The following is a 21,581-nucleotide window of genomic DNA, read 5'->3' on the forward strand; positions in this document are numbered from 1 at the left end:
TTCTATTTTCAGGTATATGTCTTTCCATGATGAGATGAGAACTCCTAGAGGATACCACCATGCTTCCTAGGTTCTTTCTGCCCATCCCCACCCTCAAGTATATGGCAAGCAAGCAATAAATATTTGTTGAGTGAATATTTGAAAAACCCCATTAGGCTCATCTAAATTCTAAAACAGCTTTTGTGAGAAGTCAAGTTTTTAAAGAAGGGTAAAAACTAGTCTGAATACTAATTAGCCATCAAAAGATAAAGAAGTTTGAAAAAAAAAGTTTGCATGTAAAAATGAAAGACACTTGATTTATTGCATTAAAAAACTTTATTTCATTTAAAAGGTCCAATATAAGCCAAATTAAACCCCAAATGACAGCTACACTTAGAGATCTCCTGAACTAAATGGCACTGTTTGAGATGAGTGTCTTGTTAAAGGAAGTCATTTGCTATTACCACCATTTCCCCCAAAGTAGTTCTAGAGCAGAAGCTGGTTTTACTATAATACACATCAGATATTTCAGATGTCATCTTCCATGCAGAAGTTAAAAAAGCAAACAGGCTCTTCTATTCTGTATGAGGATAAAAACCACTTCAGAGCAGGGCCTGAATGCTTTTAACATACAAGGTGTAACTGTAAAGGAACTTACTGTGGCCCTGTGTTCATTCACTGAAGCTGTCCATGTATGTACTCCAACCATACTAGTGCTGCTCAAATACTATTTGGACCAGTAGCTTGGGATTTCCCCTCATTAGGTTCAGACCAAAGAAGTGGCTGATCAGTTGGGGACAGACTATCACAAAATGCGACCACAAAGCAAGGAAACAGATTTCCTAGTGGGCAAGCAATTGAAATAACCACCTCACAAACAATTTCAGCAGTGGCATCATTTACATAAAGTGATGCAAGACCTAAGTTTTGGTGTGTGTGAGGAGAAATTAAAAACAGCTTGTTACTTTATAGCTACACCTTGGATTTCATTAGATGGGTAAATCTAACAGTGTGTTTCATGAGTCCTTCTGGAAATCACTTCAGCAGGTAAGTCAAACAGCCTGTAAAAGAGAAGACATGGCAGAGGGCGTAAGATTCATCCTTCCAACGTTCTCAGCGTTCTCTTGGAGGACAGACCCGGGCACAAGGACAGAAGTTACCGGGAGGGAGGCTTCAACTCCATCTAAGGAAGACCTTTCTAACAGTTAGAGCTGCTCAACAACTGAATGGACTGCTTGGTGAGGTAGAGTCACTGGAAGTGTTCAAGGTGGAAAGATCACCCTTGTAGAAGGGACTCCTGCATTTTGTTAAGAGGTTAGACTGGATGAACCTCAGGTCTCTTTCAATTCTGAGATTCTAGAAAATTCCCTCAGGGAATTCAGAAGAGAATTCCTAAAAGGAAAGAGAAAGCACACATATGTATACTTTTAGAATCCTCTTGAGTTTTTTTTCATTTTTTTCAAAAGGTACAATAGAAAATGTAGTCCACTGTCTTTAAAATGCATATTCACCTTCCTACCACTAACAATTAGGAAGGGTCCATTATGACTTCTTTATATTATAAAGAAAAGATGGAGGATTACATTTATAATTTCTGTAAATATTTTAGAAAAAAAATGCTTAAAATCTAGTAGTCAATGCCCTAGAAACTTTATAGATTTTTAGGTAATATGCACAGATACAAATACATTATTCATTAAATACAACTCACATCTGTGTTTTATTATACTCTAAAATATACAGGTATCTTGATGTACTGAAAGAGTGCAAGTAAATACAGTATTCAAGCAGTCACTATTTCTATGTACATGCTCATTAATTCTTCAAAAACCCCACAAAATTATCAAATAGATCAAAATACTGTTCTGTGTTTTCACACTTTATATTCAGAAAAACCAGCTGATAATTTACAATGTCATAAAGTTTCCAGTTGCACAATACAAAAAGGATAAAATGAAATTGGGTATCATTCTGTGAAAATTTCTGGAACTTCACCCAGATCTGTAACACCCCTTACATACGTGAAATCACTCTTACTGGGAAAGTGACAGTTACAGTAAAAGCAGAACCATATAAATGGTTATTTAAAAACCTAAACATCAGCCTTTCTGTTATTTGAAAGGCAGTCTTCCAATTCGACAGGCAACTGCTTCCTTCCCCAAGTAGTAGCATGTTTAAATCTGAATAGGACCCAATACAGAAATGCCTTCCAAGAGACCCGATGATGTTAACATATCAGTAACAAGGGATTTTCTTTTGATTATTCACCAAACAGTGAAAACAAAAATCCCCCAATCCATTGTGGAGGCACAAAAGTAACATAAGAGACAAAGCTGTACCATCCAAAGTAGTGAGGTTGAAAACTCCATTTCCCAGGACCATATAGCTGCAATAGGGTGAAAATAATCTACTTTTTTGATTTCACGAAATTTTCTTCTTCTAAGAAATTCTTTACATTTTGAAACAAAAATAGTTCAATTTTAAACCTAAACCATTCAAAAGTGGGCAACAACAGCCCGACTCCAATCTATCTCATGTCAATATCACCAGTATTTTCACCCTGACTGCACTCAGTCAGCTGGTTTTTAATTCTAATATTATAAAAGTTGGAATTTTTAAATTTTTATGTAAAAGAAAAAATGTAAAAATACATCTGCTTTCTCTCATGGTTTAATACAGTATTCGAAGGCTTTCAGATGTTTTCTTAAAAAAAAAAATCAACATTTAAAACCAAATCTCAGCTTCATTTTCAGAAATATTAAAGTTTGGTTTAGATAATGTCTCATTTCACCTATTCCAGTTTCCACAAAATGGCATTCTATTAAAAAACTTTTAAGTTACTTGGTCCTTTGGCAATTTGCTGTGCACATAATGCCTACTATACCAAACTTTTATTGCCCTTAAATTTAGTTGTAGTTTTATTGGTAAATTTTTAATCTAGTGTCCTTATCTCTTCTTTTAGAATAGTGTTGCTTGTGTAAGCAGATTAGGGTGCACAGTGTCCCAAATTATTCCTGGCACTGCAAAACCAAATTAAACAACTCCACAAAGTAACTTGACATCAAAGTGTTTTTCTCTGGTCAAGTCTATTTCAAGATTCTAGAAGTTCCTTTTGCAAAACTTGCCTTTAAAACTCTTCTTCCTAATGTATCACATTTCTCATACTTGCTCACTCTGTGATCTCTCCTTTTAGGTTGAATTTGTACGTGAGTAAGAAAGTGCCTTTTTCCTGAAAAAGCACAATCTGAAGCGTTAGCGTCAGAACTCCTCACTTAGACCTCTGGCTCAGCCTCTTAGTAGGTCTCGGAATCAGAGTCATTGAGCTCGTCCACATCGGTGTATAAGTACTCCTGTTCCCCGCCAATGTTGTTGAAACTGCAATAGGAGCTAGGTTCATTCCTCATGATGGGCAAGGCTTCAAAGCTGACTGTTTTTGAGGTGTTGGTATAACGGTTAATGGCATTGAATGTCAGGGATGATAAAGGGCTACTTGATGAGACAGGCATCATGGTGGCCAAAATGAGAGCCAGGCAATCAGCCACATCCTTATTGGGAGCACAGGCCAAAGCTGGGGTATAGCCTAGAATTAAAGATAAAATTTAAATAATTAGACATCCTGAGACCCACTGCATGGATATAAGGAAATAAGCTCAAATGGCCTTCAATTTCAGACATGTTTTAAATTACCTGGTTTATAATGAACTGTTTGTTTAAAACGATTTAGAAAATTTCCACTCAGTAGAAAAGAGAAAAGTCATAGAAATCTAGTATGAGAGGAGACCTTAGTTATGTTACAGAAGAGGAAAGAAACTGAGGCCCGGAGATGGTGATTGCTTCAAGATCCCAAAACTTAAACCATATCCACCTGAGTTCACAGAAGATACTGAGCTAGAATTTAAAAACAAAAACAAAAACAAAAACAAAAACAAGAACACCTCAGACTGATAAAGCTTCCTTCAGAATGCCGGAAGAATCTTAATCATTAATTTATAGTTACTTAAGAGTTTACATGCTGAGAAATCTAAAAGTGTACACATTCATGAATGAGGCACTGAGCAGGTGCCCAAAGATGTGTATTGAATGAAAGACAGTTGGCTATCGATCAACTTTTTGGTAAACTTTATTATTATTATTTTTAATGTATTTATTTTGAGAGAGAGAGAGAAAATCCCAAGCAGACCCTATGCTGTCAGTGTGGAGCCCTACCTAGGGCTTGAACCCATGAACTGAGATCATGACCTAAGTCAAAACCAAGAAGTTGGATGCTTAGCTGACTGAGCTAACCAGGCGCCCCAAAACAGGTAAACTTTAAAAACTCCTAAGCCAAAACAAATGTTTTGCTTTCAACTGTTTCTTTCGTTAGAAGACTGACTAAGCTTAGCCTTAAGGCACTGCAAAGTATCAACAAACTGAGTAAGTAAACATTTGGTACCCCGGCTGGTACAAGACCCTGAGGATGAAGTGAAAGAGAAGATGGGGAGAGCACACAATATGATGCTCAGTTTAGATCACCCCATATGGAACTTTAGCAGCAAATCTCTTAAAGTTTTAATATACAGCTTCATTTTTGTTGCACATTTGGACACAGTTTTCCCTATTACTATATACACTCATGTTTTAGCTTTCATACTCATATATGTACAAGCTGACCCTTGAACAATGTGGTGGGAAGCTAGGGGCATTGACCCCTGCATAGTTGAAAATCTGTAACTTTTTAAAAAATTTTTGAGAGAGAGCAAGAACACGAGGGAGGGGAAGAGAGAGGGAGAGAGAGAATTCCAAGCAGGCTCTGCGCTGTCAATGCAGAGCCTGACGCGGGGCTGGGAACTCATGAACTGTGAGATCATGACCTGAGCCGAAATCAAGAGTTGGACACTTAACCAACTGAGCCACCCATGTACCCCAAAAATTTGTGTGTAACTTTTGACATCCCAAAACGTAACTCTGAATAGTCTACCGTTGACTGGAAGCCTTACCAATAACACATAACAGTTAATCAACACATATTTTGTATGTTATATGTACTATAAACTGTATTCTTATAAGAAAGTAAGCTAGAGAAAAAAGTCCTAAGAAAATACATTTATAGTACTGTAAAAAATCCATGTTTTTAAATGACATGTGGTTCAAACCTATGTTGTTCAAGGGCCAGCTGTATATATTTTGTAAACTCGTATTTGTTTTTTATTTTTTTATTTAAAAAAATTTTTTTTAACATTTATTCACTTTTGAGAGACAGAGAGAGACAGAGCACAAGCGGGGGAGGGGCAGAAAGAGAGGGAGACGCAGGATGAGAAGCAGGCTCCAGGCTCTGAGCTGTCAGCACAGAGCCCGATACGGGGCTTGAACTCACGAGCTGTGAGATCATGACCTGAGCCGAAGTCAGACGCCTAACCGACTGAGCCACCCAGGCACCCCTTGTATTTGTTTTTTAAATAGCTAAATGATTTATAAAAAAACATTCATGTAACCACCATCCAGATTACGAAAGAATATTCTCAGCATACCAGGAGACCCCATGTTCCTTACTAATCACTACCCTTCTTCTTTTTCACAAAGGTAACCACTATCCTGATTTGGTAATAAACACCTGATGTGGTAATAAATACCTGATGTAGTAATAAACATGGCTATGCTTTCCTTTCTAGTTGTATTCATAAACACTATAGTTTAGACTTTTTTTGAACTCAATATAAATGGAATCACACAGTATATATTAGTTTATACCTTGATTCTTTTGCTTAACATTATGTCTGTGAGATTTATCCATGGTATTGTATATAGTATATACCATTTTCACTGTTATACATTCCACTATTGTGATTATACCATGGTTTAGTTATCCATTCTAACTACCGGCATTTGGTGGTTTCCAGATCTCCTATATATTTTTATCCGTGCTGTATTAGCCTTCAGAAAAAAAAAGTTGTTTTTTCCCCTTCATAAATCTTCCCTTTGTCAAGGGCTGAAGGGAACAGCTGGTGCCCCTACAAGCTTGGCAGGAGTGACTGAAGCGTGTGCATTTTCAAATTTAAAAAAAAAAAAAAAATTTTTTTTTAAATACTTATTTATTTTTGAGAGAGACAGAGTGTGAGCGGGGGAGGGGCAGAGAGAGAGGGAGACACAGTATCCAAAGCAGGCTCCAGGCTCTGAGCTGTCAGCACGGAGCCTGATGCGGGGTTTGAACCACAAACTGTAAGATTATGACCTGAGTCAAAGTCGGAAGCTTCACTGACTAAGCCACCCAGGCACCCCACATGTGCATTTTTAAATTAAACCCTGTTTACTCAAAATGTGTAGGAGAGTGCTTCAATGCCCATACTTCTTTAAAGGGCTCTGCTGAAAGTCTGAAGGTACCTATTGTATTGTAGTCAGAGTGACCCATTAGATAGGCCATGATCCCTTGGATGAGTAGGGATTGGGGGAGAAGAGCATCTCAGGAGTGTTTTATAGCTGGAATATGATGAAAACCAGGCTCCTCTCATCTGCATGGAGTTGATATGGTCAGCTAAAGAGAAAAGTAAGAGAAGTAAACTGCCTGAGGACAAGGGTCTAATTTATCCCATGCAAGTATAAAACATTGCGCTTCCTCCAGAAAATCCATGGAAATATATTGCTATGACATATCAACTTTGGACCATGATTACTATTTCACATTGCAAAGTGTGTTAGAAGATACCCAGGTGGTCATAGGTGACCTTCATTATGATGTTATATTATCCCCTGTATTTCTTTATAAGGAAAAAATATATATAAAATCTTCAAAATGATCAACAAAGATTTGAATGTTAGCTATTGATTCAGAGTCTCACAATGTGGCCAAACATATACGGTTAGCATTTTAGGCTCCTCATTTTAAACTATATATAGTAGCTATATTTCCAGAAATGTAATTTACTGATAATGAAAATTTATTTTAAAGCTATGTAAGTCTGGGGTGCCTGGGTGGCTCAGTCGGTTGAGCATCCGACTTTGGCTCAGGTCGTGATCTCATGCCTTGTGGGTTCGTGCCCTGCATCGGGCTCTGTGCTGACAGCTCAGAGCCTGGAGCCTGCTTCGGATTCTGTGTCCCTGTCTTGCTCTGCTCCTCTCCTGTTTGTGCTCTGTCTCTCTCTCTGTTTCTGTCTCTCTCAAGAATAAATTAACATAAATGAAAAAAAAGCTATGTAGGTCTGAATTTATAGGTGAGAGCATTCACTTCTTTGGATTTCATGACTACATACACTTATGATTCCCACATCTCTATGTCCAATCTAGATCTTGCTTTTGGGCTCCAGATCCCTATGTCCCATTATCCACTTGGGAGTCTAGCTCTAGCTCTTCCTCCTACTTTCTAATCTTAAACAACAGCACTTCCATCTACACAGCACTCGAAGGTAGGTGGTGTGAGACCTCTTCCCTCACACAGTCCCTGTGAGTCCCATCATAAGATCTCTAGAAACAGTTACATTTTTTCATCTCCAGTGCTTCTACCATAATTCTGGTCACTACCTTATCTCAACTATAAATGTTAATTTGTTTTCCCATTCTAATCTAGCAGACAAACTGCTAATTTCCTAGTGCACAGATCCTTTTTGCCACTTGATCTAAGAGACTCTGGTGTACTCCAATAGTTGGTGTCTTCTGTTAGATTTTTAAACATGTCACTCTCTCCCTACTTTTTTTACTTGTCCTTTGGATTTTGGCTTATAAGTTGCTTTTTGGGGATGCCTTTCCTGATCCTGCAAGAGTCTAAAGATTCTCTTAAGTGTTTGCATTGCATTTTAAGTTTATTCCAAACGAACCACTTCCAGGGCACTCTAACAGCCTGTTTATACTCCATTCAAGGAAGTAGACGGTCTTATTCTACATCGTTATCTTCAGAATTGAGTACAGTGCCTGGCACAATCACTCACCCAACAAATAATCACTATATCCAGGCACTCACCTCAGCACTCAGAATATAACAACGAATGCAAATGATATAGATTCCCTGTCCCCATGGAGCTTATCTTATGTTCATTCTAGTGGGGAGACACACAGTCAACATAATAAAAAAGTAAGTCATATACAATATATTAGAAGATAAGCTCTATGGAAAAAAGGAAGAGGAAAGAATAGAGCATGTTAACCAGGACTAAGCATGCTATGGTAGCTGTCTATAGCAGGTTGCAGTACAGATGGGGTTCAGGATAGGCTTCAATGAGAAGATAAAACTTGAGTAAAGATTTGAAACAGGTGAGGGACTTAGTCAAAGACTGAGTGGGGACAGAGTGTTCCAGGCAGAGAAAATAGCCAGAACAAAGATCACAATGCGTGTACATTCCTGGTGTGCAGAGGGGCTGGCATGGCAGAATGGAGTGAGAGAAGGAAGAGCAGGAGATGAGGTCAGAGAGATAATATGGCCACGGACTAGTCATGTAGGGCCTTGTAGATCATTATAAGTGAAGACTCTCACATATTTTAAAAGGATCCAGGCCAGGGTGGTAAGAATAGAAGAGAAAAAAGTGGGCCTTTTTTGGAGGTAGATCAATAGTATATGAAGGACACTACACTAGGTGAGAGAGAGAGAAGTCAAGGATGACTCCAGGTTTTTGTCCTGAGCATCTATAAGGATGAGAATTGTCATCGACTAAGATCAGGTGGCTGTGGGGAGAAGGGGCTTGGCAGGGAAAAGGAGAATCAGTTAACTTCTGAGCAGGTTAGGCTTGAGCTGTTTATTAGACATCCATACAGTACTGTCAATTAGGCAGCTGGATCTGCAAATGGATCATATCTCCACAGAGATTATGAGAGGTCTGGGCTACAGATACAAATCCAGAAATTCTCAGCATGTAGGTAGTATCCAGAACCAAATGACTGGAGGTAGATAGGGAAAGGAAAAAGAACCAAGGACTGAGTCCTAGAGCCCTCCAATATTAAGAAACTGGGCACAAGAGGGAGAAACTCCACAAAAGAAATTGAGAAGGAGTAGCTAGTAACATACGACAAACCCCAAGGAAGTATGAAGTCCTGAAAGCCAAGTAAAGAAGAGTTTTAAGAAAAAAGTATATACCTGAAATTAACATTAATATTGCATGTTAGTTATGCCTCAATATAAAATAAAATAAAAAATTAAAAATTTTGGTTCCACTGAATCTGGTTATTTAATCCAACCATCAAAATACCAAATTACAAACCCTCACCTGGTTATTAATTCAAGGAACCATGTATTTGTGGATGAAGGCAGACTGTGTTCACCTAAAGAAGGATACTATAATCTTTTTTTTTTTTAATTTTTTTTTTTTAACGTTTATTTATTTTTGAGACAGAGAGAGAGACAGAGCATGAACAGGGGAGGGGCAGAGAGAGAGAGAGACACAGAATCAGAAGCAGGCTCCAGGCTCTGAGCCATCAGCCCAGGGCCCGACGTGGGGCTTGAACTCACGGACTGTGAGATCGTGACCTGAGCTGAAGTCAGACGCTTAACCGACTGAGCCACCCAGGCGCCCCTCCCTTTTTTTTTTTTTTTTTTAACACTTATTTATTCTTGAGAGACAGGTGTGAGTGGGAGAGGGGCAGAGAGAGAGAGAGAGAGAGAGAGAGAAACAGAATCCGAAGCAGAATTCAGGCTCTGACCTGTCAGCACAGAGCCCAATGCGGGGCTCAAACCCACAAACCATGAGATCAAGACCTGAGCCAAAGTCAGACACTAAACTGAGCCACCTAGGCACCCCTGTAATCTCCCTCTTACCCTGACCTAAAGTAATCTGTACCTATTTATCCATGTAACTGTGTGCAGTATAAAGGGAAATATGGAGACTCTTTGGATTATTTGCCACAGACACTTGCTATGGCAGATTGCAACCTTCACATCCCCAGTTAGTCCCTTATTCCTGTCTATTTTTAATTCCCTATTAAAAGCCTTATTCCTATAAAAAAAAAGAAAAGAAAAAGAGAAAGGCATAATCAGTTATGCCAAACTCTGATGTCATTGGTGATCTTGAGACAGTTTACCGGTGTGGTAGGGGCAAAGGTCTGACCGGAGGGCCCATAGGAGAGAATGAAGGAGGAGAAGAAATGGGGATAGCAGAAAGCCAACACTTGAGTAATTCTGCTGCAAAGAGGAAGAGAAATATGGCAGTAGCTGCAGAAGTAAATTAAAGGAAGATTTTTTAAGATGAGGGAAATAATGTTTATATACTGATGGGAATAATCTAGGAAGACTCCTACAAAAGGTCCTTATTGCAGGACACAAAGTGAAGAATTGCTAAAGTGATAGTCTCAAGTAGGCAAAAGGGGATAGGATCTAATGAGTTAGTAGGAAGATTAACTTTAGGGCCTTGGTAAGTATTTGTTGACAGAACAAATTCTTTGAATACTAAGATGAACAAAGGTGGTAACACTAAACCAAAGTTAGTGAAATTCCGAAGTTCATCTGTTAGACAGACTTTTCTTATTTTTCTTGCCCTTATTCCTTTTGCCACAAAGTACTATTCAATATTAATTTCAGCTGTTCTCTGTGACCAATAAAAAATATCCACATTTACTTTACTTCAAATATGGATCAAAAGATAAGAGCTTCTAGTAAAATACAGTTTAAGGAAAGAAAATACAGAACCTACTTACCATTTTCATCTACTGCAAGCACACTTGCTCCTTTCCCCAAAAGTTCCTGAACCACCATCGTTAGCCCATTTCGGGCAGCAACATGCAGAGGTCTAGAGGAAAAAATGTATATATGTACACACAAATAGGTACAAGGCCTTGCATGTGCATGCGCGCACATTCTCCCTCTCTCTCTCTCTCTTTCTGTCTCTCTCTCTCTCAATCCTGGTTGTTGAGGAGCACTTTTGCAAAGTTATGATGACCCAGAGATACAAAATTGAGGCACCCAGTCCTAACAGCAATAAAGATGGTAATGGGGGACAAAAAAATCAGCGTGCAGAGTACACTGTCAAATCTTGCCAATGTGCATAAGCACAACCCTGGGCCTCACCAGCAATTCACTTTTACCAATACCTCTTGTTTCCTTCTAAGACTCAATGTTTAAAAAGATTTTACTAACTAAACTGCATTCTTAAGTGGTTGTTTTGAGAAATGAAGTTGGCAAATGCATATAATAGAATATACAATAAAAGTCATAAATTGCAATAGCACAAATTCCAATAGGCTTTGAAAGTAATTTACAGGTTCCATAACTAGTTTCTAGAACCTCAAGAGATATGGCTGATATGTGAATGGGAACCAGTATTATGAATTTTTTGTTGTTGTTGTTGTTGTTGTTGTTTTTACCAAGACTCAAAGTAGAATAGCAAACAGAAATTAGAAGAGAAACATGGGAGATGTATGTCTAAGACTTAAGCAGTCACTTGAAAGATGGCTGCTCACATTAAGAACTTGATTCTTTCTGAAATCTCTCTAGTTTACAGACACATGTAAAGCTTTTACCTCATATACTGCTGGTGTCAAATAACATATCATTCCGGTTCATTTCCATAAAAGACACAGAATAGTATTACTTTTCTTCATAAAATTATGGGTAATCAGATCAAGAAAAAAAAAATCCACAGTATTTTCCATTATAAAGTTTCAGTCCAAAAACTTTTAAAATGATAAGCCTTTTAATTGTGATGACTTTAGAAATGAATTTTGTCAATTATAAAAATGATACTCTACTTTTTAACTGCTTCTGTGACTGAGACTGATGCCAATAGTCCCATGTTAGAAAAAAAATAACTATTAATCATTTTTATAATTCTAGGTCACAAGGTTTATACCAGACATGAAAATACTCACGTTTGCAAGGCTGCATTGGTTGCATTGATGAGGTTTCTATCTGTTATCTTTTCCAGTATTAACAAGGCACTAGTTTCATGACCCTAAAATTATGGCAAATAACTTTTAAAAACGTAGGTATCATTAAAGATAAATTTACAAATACAGTAAACCTCAACTCTAGTCCATACAATATGTACATCACCATATAAATGCCATGAATTTTCTTGGCTAATTATGCCTTAAATATTTGTCCAACATGTGTTGGTGGAGTAGGCTTAGGGCAGAGGACAAGAATATTTAAGATTGGAGAGATTAAAGGAAGATAATAATTACATTTAGGCTTATACTCCAAAACTTACTTGGCCCACTGGAGACTTTCATATATCAGGGTGACTAATACAATATTTTCTTTTTTTTCTCAAGAAATTTGATGTCAGTCAGAGATATCATTACAGAGGTTAAAGAGGTTACAGATCATTACAGAGGTTCGATCTCTAGCTCTGTTCACTTTAGTGAAATGGAAAAATTTTAAATGCCATTGTTGATATTAACAATGAAAACATATCCTTAAAATGAGTACCTACCTTGCTGCAAGCCAAATGGAGGGCGGTGTTTTTACTGTTATCTTGTAAAGTCAGATCTGCACTAGCACTGCTAACCAGCATCTCTGGGAGGAAAATTGCATCAAATCTTATGTTTATGAATACATATCTTGGATTACTAATAAACTCACTATAGAGAAAGATACAAAGCAAAAATATCCCTCTAGTGAAAGTTTAAGGACAAGAAAAATACTGTAATATACAATGTACACACTATATGGTCACATTACTGTCTAAGGCACAGACACAACAGCAACTAACTGTGAGAGTTTAGTGCCCTGGATTCATATTCTCCAGTAACTCTACAAAGTAGGCCCCTGTTATTTTTCTCAACTTTAAAAATTAAAAAATTGAGGCATAAGGTCATTTAATTGGCAGAGCTAGGACTCACATGCAGTCCATCTAACTCCAGAGTCAGTGTCTTAACCTCTATTCTATACTGCCTTGCCACAGTGGACTGTTCAGTTAGTAAGGGCAAATGAAAACATTGTGGCCCTAGATAAAAATGTGGGCTGAAAGCTGGTTAATAAAGGTTTAAAGCTCAAGGGTGGGGAGAAAACTGGCAGATTCAATAGAATCAGAAGGTTTGAGATCTAAGTTTTCCATAAGTTAAACATACATAAGCAACATAGCATTATAATAATAAAAGCCTTAACCACTTTCTTTACCAACTGTATTTGTCTGTCCATTTTCTGCGGCCATCATGAGAGGTGTTTTCCCAGAAGAGTCCACAGAATTGACTTGAGCATTATGGCTGAGCAGCAGCTGTAAACACTCTACGTGGTCTGTGAAGGCGGCCGCATGGAGAGGGGTTCTGTAATGCAAAGAAATGGGAAGACTTCACTAAATCTGTAGGTTGTATACTCTCGAAAAAATTATTCCTGAATTTATGATAAGCAATTTTCAAGGGTTTACATATTAGGCTATAAAATCATTGCGTGGATACAAATAGGTTTACTGGAGCTTACTAATTTCTAACAGAGTAATTTGTATTTCTGATAATGTAAAAGGCCCTTAATCTAATATAACATAAAACTGTTAAAAAAATTACATCATTAAAGAAATAAAGGAAATAAATCCTGACCCAGTATTGCCACCCATTGCAACCACTGGACTTTCCTTCAGTCTTTATTCCTATTTAGAAAGCTGCTAACTTTATTAACAATAACCTCTGGGTAATAAACATACCTTTAAAAAAAGGGAAATCTTTATATTTTAAAGTTTTAAAGAGGAAGACTGGCTAAAAATCATAATAAAAATAAGAAAGTCTTTTATAATGAGAACATAGTTAAGATTTTATAATTAATACTTGCAAATATAAAAATCAGCTTTTAGTTAATAAAGGGTTCTCTACAAATTCTTCCACACTAGTAGCTAAAATTTTTTCCTATTGCAAATCAAACTATTTCCTACACAGTGAAGTTCCTACCTTCCTTTTGAATCTGTGGCGCTCACGATGCTGGCACCTAATGTATCGATTAACATTTCAGCAGCACCTTCGTTGTCATTTATCCTGTGTAAGGTAGCACAGTGGTCACTCACAGCGATGGTGCACTTCGTAAATAGTTAAGAACAAATGTGATTCATCTGCCTTTACTTACACGGCACAATGCAAAGGACTGAAAGCATTTCCCTCCATTTTCTGGAAAACTTCCTGTTCTAAAAGGAGTTCTACACATGTCTCATGACCTAAATAAGTAAATGAGAATTGGATATTAAAATCCAAAAAAGATACTGAAGTGCCCACATATACACCCACACATCCCTAACACAGATAAGAAAAAACTTTACATGGATTTAAAATAACTAGAGTTCAATGAATATGTTAAACATCTCATTTCTAGGAGTTTGAAATCCAAAGCACAACCTCAAGACCTGAAATTCAGAAGCTTCTTATAATTTTATAGCAGTTTATTAACTGCTATAAGCAGTAATAAACTGACACAACAAATGTTTGTTTTATGGGGAAAAAAATTAGTCTCATTATCTTTTTCATAGTAACTAGTTCCAGTCATTTTTAAAGTCATATTTCTATAGCATAATAGAACTTTAAAATTAACATATTTATACAGCATAATTAACTTCAAAATTTAAATATTTTCTGATTTTACTAATGAGCTAATGATAAAATCTCAAATACTACAGAAGTGTCTGGAGGGAAAAAGTACATGCCCCTATCCCTACCCCCAACTCCAGTTCCACTTTCTAGACTGTAATACTATTATCTTAACACTTCCAGAAAATTTCTAGGCATATACAACTACATGCACATAAACATGCACTTCTTTTTAAAACTTTTATGTAAATTTTTAATTCTGCAACTTGTTTTTCACTTAATAAATTGTATACATCCTTCCAAAGTAGCATATAAAGAAATTGTATTCTTCAATGTTTAGAAAAACTTCACAGTATTAAAGTCTATCATAAATGATCTAATTTCTAATTATGTATTTTGACTGCTGGTTTGTTTTTGTTATAGTACCAACAATACTGTAAATGAAACATTCCAGTACTTAAAAAAAAAAAAAAATTTTGTAGGACAATTTTGTAGGACAATTTCCTAGAAATGATACTGCTGGGCTGAAGGACAAGTATATGGATTACTGCTAGATTTCAGGCTCACACTTTTTAATAGCAACTTTGAAGACAAGGAAAAACCCAAACCTCAGATTTTCTTTACCCAATTTTCAAAGCAGGGTTTTAGTTTTAAAATACCCCAACTGCTGTACTAATTGCTGCCAATAAAAGGTTGCATCCTTTTTTATTTTAAAAAAATATTTATTTTTTTATTAAAAAAATTTTTTTAAATATTTATTTATTTTTGAGAGAAAGAGACAGAGCATGAGGGGGAGAGGGACAGAGAGAGGGAGACACAGAATCCAAAGCAGGCTCCAGGCTCCGAGCTGTCAGCACAGAGCCTGACACAGGGCTCAAACTCACGAACCGTGAGATCATGACCTGAGCTGAAGTCAGACGCTCAACCAACTGAGCCACCCAGGTGCCCCAAAATATTTTTTTTATTTTTAAGTAATCTCTACATCCAATGTGGGGCTCGAACTCACAACCCCAAGATCAAGAGTTGCATGCTCTACCGACTGAGCCAGCCAGGCACCCAAGATCTTCCTTTATCTTATAACTGTTTTTACCATAAAAGTATGTTTTAGGAAATCTGTAGTTGTTCCATCTTCTGTCAGTTCTTTTCTCTAATCCAGGGATTCCCAACTGGAGCAATTTTGCCTTTCAGGAGACATTTAATCATGTCTAGAGACATTTTTGCTCACCACAACTGAGGATGGGGTAAAGGAGTGCATACAGTGGGAAAGAGGCTAGGGATGCTGCTAAACACCTTCAATCCACACGTTAGTCCCTCACAACAAAGAGTTATCTGGCCCACAATGCCAATAATGCTGAGGTTGAGAAGGCTTTTATTTAAGTTTAATTTTATTTAATTTAAATGTTTTACTTATTTTGAGAGAGAAAGAGAAAGAGAGAGAGAGAGAGAGAGAGAGCGAGCATGGGAGGGGCAGAGAGGAGGAGACAGAGAATCCCAAGCAGGCTCTCCACTGTCAGCCCAGAGCCTGACCTGGGGCTCAAACCCATGAATCGTGAGATCATGACCTGAGCTGAAACCAAGAGTGGGACACTTAACCCACTGAGCCACCCATAGGTGTCCCTATGTTTATTTTTGAGAGTGAGAGAGGGAGCATGAGTGGGGGAGGGGCAGAGAGTGAAGAAGAGAGAGAATCCCAAGCAGCAGTGCCTGCCACTGGGGGTGTGTGTTTTTGGGGGGGGGGTGGATCGTAGGGGGCTCAGTATCAGGAACTGTGAGATTCTGACCTGAGTCAAAATCAAGAGTCAGATGCTTAACTGACTGAGCCACCCAGGCACCCAGAAAAGCCTTGCTTTCATTCTCTCCAAATGTCAACTCATTACCAAGAAGTAGCCATGGAAATTTGTCCATTATAGATTTAAGGGTTTCCTATTTTCCTAGATAGCAGTTCTCAAGGTGTGGGTCTGGGGAACCTTGGGGTACCACTGATAACTAGTGTTCTGAACTAGCCTGTAAAGAAATTTGCCACTCTTCTAACTAAAATTCTTTTTTGTTTTGAAAAGAGGTTATTTTTTATAAAACTGTTATTTTATACTATGTTTTTATAATGTTATTTATATTATAAATATGTTTTTTATAAAATGTTATTTATATTAACATTTGATGGATCACTTTAATTAATAAATATTCTTAAGTTTCTGTTCTCATTTCCAATATAGTAAATATTAATAGCTCTAACTCCCAGGTCCTGAGACTGAAAGGTTTGAGAATCACTCTCTGAGCAGACTGCATACTGCAAAGACAGAGTTCTGGGCTATGGATTATCTCCAGCAATCATATCAAGGTGAAAACTCATCACTTTGTGTCCTTGTTTATGGAAGGATGAGAAAACTGGTCTCTTCATGTTTCAGAGGGATATTCTGAAGATACACAGAGCTTCACAAAAATTTATAAATTTTTAAAAGCAACAAAAGGATAATATAAATACCCTTAAGAGTGTCCTGTGATTGAATGACTACATAAACTGGAAATCTGGAACTCTAAAACTTAGCATGTATAACCAATTCTTTTGTAATACGTTGTCATCATTCCATTTTAATTTTTAGACAAAGGTTGTTTTCTGGTCTACTGGAGTGCATCCAGTTTTGTTTTTAGCTACACAATAATTACTAGCAGAAGTAAAACCATTTTATATATTCTACTCTCAGAACACCAAACTATAAAATAGACTTTTGGCTATAAATATGGTATTAATTTTAGACTGTCTGTATGGTCTCTTATTGCATATAGCCAATACACATCTAATTCATTCCAGCTCAATTCAGAATCATCACAATTTTGCTACAGTCTGGAAATTAGACACATCTGTTATGATCCTTAAATAGCAACCAGGCATGAAGCTCATGCAAAATTTTGTCTATTTTGTCTCTTGTACACAACATGTTTAGAGTCTAAATTCAGCAGTAATACAGCAGGAACTCACTTTAGGGAAACCATGTTCTTCATAAAGATCTGATAAGAAATGTACTAGATAGCAACTCTCCAAAGGATAGTTACAGCAGTGTATTCACACTAAATACTGTGCCTGAGGACAGATAGCTTACTGTGTGATTTTTCCAATGGTTAATTCTGATATGTTTAAAAAAAAAAAAATCAAGCAATAAAAGTCTGCTTCAAAACACTTTCATTTCTTAAATAAAATTCACATCCATAAGGTGTATCCCTACTATATTAGATCGTTTTGGTTTTCCTCTACTTGCGAAGATGTCAAGTTACATCATAAAAACAAATTCCATTGGCAAAATACAGTATCTTTTTTGACTCTGGACTTCAGCCTGAATATTTGGCCACTTCACTCTACTCATTAAATACCAACTTTACTGAGTTAAAAGGGAAAAAGAATCTAAAATCCCAAAGGTTTTAATCTTCAACAAAACTGTTCTGGCTAGGGATCTGAGGCAGTAAAAATGAAACTGACTAAACTAAGCTTGTGAATTAGTAATACATTGAACTATTCAAGTTTTGATGGTACCATCAGTACTCAGAGATGATGGATGCCCAACAGTAATCACAGAACAATCCTTAAGAAGAGATCAAAACTTTCTCACAGCAAAAGATTAGAACTCTCAATTCTGGCACAAGGATTAATATGAGCATTCAAATACTGCATCTATAAAATACTTATGAAAACATTTAAACTATAATTTTGCAAGATTCAGGTTTCTCTTCTTTCACCATAACTCAATAACATTATTTGTCAAAATGGCTCCAGCACGGGGTGCCTGGGTGGCTCAGTAGGTTAAACATCTGACTCTTGGTTTCAGCTCAGGTCATAATCTCACAGTTTGTGAGTTTGAGCCCCACATCAGGCTTTGTGCTGACAGTGCAGAGCCTGCTTGGGATTCTCTCTTTCTTTCTCTCTCTCTCTCTCTCCCTCCCTCCCTCCCTCCCTCCCTTGTTCTTTATCTCTCTCAAAATAAGTTAAAAACAAAACAAGACAAAAACAAAAAACCTCAAAATGGCTCCAATGAAGAACCATGAAGCAGCACAGTACAGAAAGAGAGAAACCTAAACTCTCTCATAAAGCAGACAGCTGAATTTTAGAACAGATACTATACTTACTTTTTTAAGCACGTCAACATTTATATCAAGAGGCAATTTATATTTTCTTAACATTTTAAAAAAAAAATTTTTTTTAACGTTTATTTATTTTTGAGACAGAGAGAGACAGAGCATGAGCGGGGGAGGGTCAGAGAGAGAGGGAGACACAGAATCGGAAGCAGGCTCCAGGCTCTGAGCTGTCAGCACAGAGCCCGACGCGGGGCTCGAACTCACGGACCATGAGATCATGACCTGAGCCGAAGTCAGACGCTCAACCGACCAAGCCACCCAGGCGCCCCTATTTTCTTAACATTTTGAGGGAAAGTTGTTATGATTATGAACTAGTTTTTTCTAGGTATGCTCCTGACAACTAATAGTAATCTGAATGCTACAATGAAATTCAAAACAAATAAAAATCTTCATATCCCTGGCTAAGCCCAAAGCCCAAAATTTGACAGAACTGATGTCTGGAATGTATGTCATGTATCTTAGCATTTTACAACATGATCAAATCTGTGGCCCTACACAAGGCAAAAATCATTCTCTCTCAACATGCCTCATTACTTATTTTAGTGATATTTCATAAGCCAAACTCCATTTTGAACAGTTATACCTTAAACATAGCTCTATACTTCTCTGAGTGAAGTGAGCTTACCTATAAAAGGAGTATCTGGCTGTGAGCCTCTAGGAAGCTAAAAGTATGTGTGTTCTAACTATGCAGCAAAGTTAACAATAGAAGTTTCTGAAGTTTCTACTTCTGTGATCTGCTAGAATTTAATTCCCTTAAAATGTTGAGCATACATGTTACTATTGACATAAGGATCTATGCAGCAAAGTTAACAATAGAAGTTTCTGAAGTTTCTACTTCTGTGATCTGCTAGAATTTTATTCCCTTAAAATGTTGAGCATACATGTTACTATTGACATAAGGATCTTATCTCACAATATGCTCTGAAAACATGCACAGATTTCAGTTCAGAATGTGATACAGTTTCATTTTCTCCACCTTTTTTTGCCTAACACAAGTGCACTTAGAAAGTAAAAGAACATAATCAAACTACAAGCATACTATACAAAAGACATCACACATGTTATAAAAGTATGTTAAAAATGCAAAATACCTGTTGAAGCAAAGATTTAGAAAAAATTCAGACTTAATGAAAGCTTATCTCAAAAGATCTTTGACAAACTAATGTCTTGGCTTTAGCATGACAAGGGATAGGAGTAAGCTAGAACTATGTAGTAGATGATGTCTATGCTTCCTACCGATCTTACACTTTGCCTTACAAATATTCATGAATATCAGAGTGCTATATACTAGAGTTTCTTGTCTCTACTTGTTGCATTAATGGTACTTAATGTAGATTTGCATGTGTATACTTAACCATTGTAGCAAGCCCAATGAAGTGCTGTATATCCATGATTGTCTGTTATGGCTGGATTTGCATCCACAGATGCTGCTGACTGCAAAAGGGCTCCAAGAACACCAATGTGTCCACAGGCAGCTGATAAGTGTATAGGTGTCCGGCCCCTGCTATCTCGAAATAAGCACTTAGCACCATGTTGAAGTAATGCATCTACACATTCTTCATGGCCTGTAACTGCCTGAAAGAAAAATTATTTGCAGGTAGTTGAATATGTCATCTTGGGTAACATGCCAATTTTTGCTAATTAAAAACTTTTGAAGTCCGTATTTCCCATATTCTACCATCAATCAAAGCATTTATCATTTTTTGAGTAATTCAATATTTTTATTGAAATTTGCCTAAAAGTTTATCTAAAGCATTAACTTTGTCAAAATACACATATTACAAAAAACAGGAACAAAGGAACTTATAAATCAGTGAAAACAACGTAAAAAGGTGAAAGGTTTCAAAGGTGAAAACGACAAAAATGTGTAAGAAAATAGTTGTGATGAGAAAAAGTAAAATTGACATTAATTCTACTTAAGGTCTTAGGTTTTTAAAATTTTGTTCCAACATTATTGTTTCCTGGATTAAGTTGTGTTTTACAGCTGTTTAAAATTCACACTCAAAAACTATAATACTAAAAGAAAGAGTAAAGACTATCTGGGAGAAATTTAATGAAGAAGAATAAACATAGCCTAGTTCAGTTTTAGGTAAAAGGAGATCCTAAGAAATTTTTGAAAGGCAATGGGAATATTTTTGCTTACCCCTCTATGCAATGCTGTCCTTCCCCATTTATCTTTGGCATCTACATTTGCTCCCTTGTTCAGCAGTGAGTAAACACAGTCCGTGTGCCCGTTGAGAACAGACAGCATCAGAGGAGTCCTGAGCAACAAGAGTAATAATAGGTTCAGTGTTACAACTTAAGACTACTCCATGAAAAAAAACTCCTGTTTTCTAAATATGCCTTTTTGTGATACAACTTCTAAAGTATACTTAAAGTGAGAAAACTGTATTTGTTGTTACTCAGTTACATAGTATGACAGACTTTTAGGGTTAAAAGTATGAAGATTAACACACATCTTAAAAATAATTTAAAAATTATTAAAACTTACTGTCCATTTCCATCTTGAATGTCGACTGCATTCTGTGGTTCTGCATTTCCTATTAGTAGCCGTAAGCACTCTGAATGACCATTTGTTGCTGTAAAGTGGTATTTTAAAATTTCAGTAATTACAATGATAAAATAGAAAATTTCTATCATAGAGCACATTTTCTGGATATAACTGTGGGATAGTTTCATTGAATTTAATAGTCTAAGAGAAAAATATATAGATACAAAGTTTTATATTGCCTTTGTTGGTGAAACTGACTACAGGTATCAACTCCTCATGGTTAATTATGGCCATAGCCATCCCTCACCATCTGCCCTGGTATTATAACGCTCGTTTTATCTGGTTTTCGTGGTGGCAATGTGGTCAAGGGAATGCCTTCAGCCAAGGGATGAAACCATGATTAGATCAAGTCCATCACAACTCTGTTCTCTGCCAATGACAGCTTCCAAGATAAGTGCTGATCCAGTTCTGACCACTGAGATGCTAAGTCTGAAGGCTTCTGGGAAATATTTTTATCCCTGATAATGACAAGTCCTCCTCCTTTTCCTGATTTTAGAGGTGATACCGTAAAGAAGCAGTAGCCATTCTG

The 21,581-nt window shown here is 36.9% G+C and overlaps 1 protein-coding gene across 10 annotated transcripts in view; it reads right to left on the minus strand.

Moving 5' to 3' along the window:
* Positions 1-296: 296 nt before the first annotated feature.
* Positions 297-21,581, minus strand: part of ANKRD28 (ankyrin repeat domain 28) — a 196,541-nt gene continuing 175,256 nt past the window's right edge. For 9 of the 10 annotated variants that reach the window (XM_042956703.1, XM_042956697.1, XM_042956698.1 and 6 more), the window contains 10 exons: positions 20,993-21,080; positions 20,645-20,762; positions 19,857-20,076; positions 13,922-14,009; positions 13,750-13,833; positions 12,989-13,134; positions 12,303-12,385; positions 11,737-11,819; positions 10,567-10,658; positions 297-3,559 (listed from right to left, as the gene is read on the minus strand). In XM_042956703.1, coding sequence (XP_042812637.1) covers positions 3,273-3,559; positions 10,567-10,658; positions 11,737-11,819; positions 12,303-12,385; positions 12,989-13,134; positions 13,750-13,833; positions 13,922-14,009; positions 19,857-20,076; positions 20,645-20,762; positions 20,993-21,080 — 1,289 coding nt within the window. In that variant the 3' untranslated portion in view covers positions 297-3,272. Of the gene's footprint in view, positions 3,560-6,246; positions 6,488-10,566; positions 10,659-11,736; positions 11,820-12,302; positions 12,386-12,988; positions 13,135-13,749; positions 13,834-13,921; positions 14,010-19,856; positions 20,077-20,644; positions 20,763-20,992; positions 21,081-21,581 lie in introns of those variants that run through there. The other variant, XM_042956699.1, reaches the window with a different exon arrangement.

Source organism: Panthera tigris, chromosome C2 (genome assembly GCF_018350195.1).
Source record: "Panthera tigris isolate Pti1 chromosome C2, P.tigris_Pti1_mat1.1, whole genome shotgun sequence".
NCBI lineage: Eukaryota > Metazoa > Chordata > Mammalia > Carnivora > Felidae > Panthera > Panthera tigris.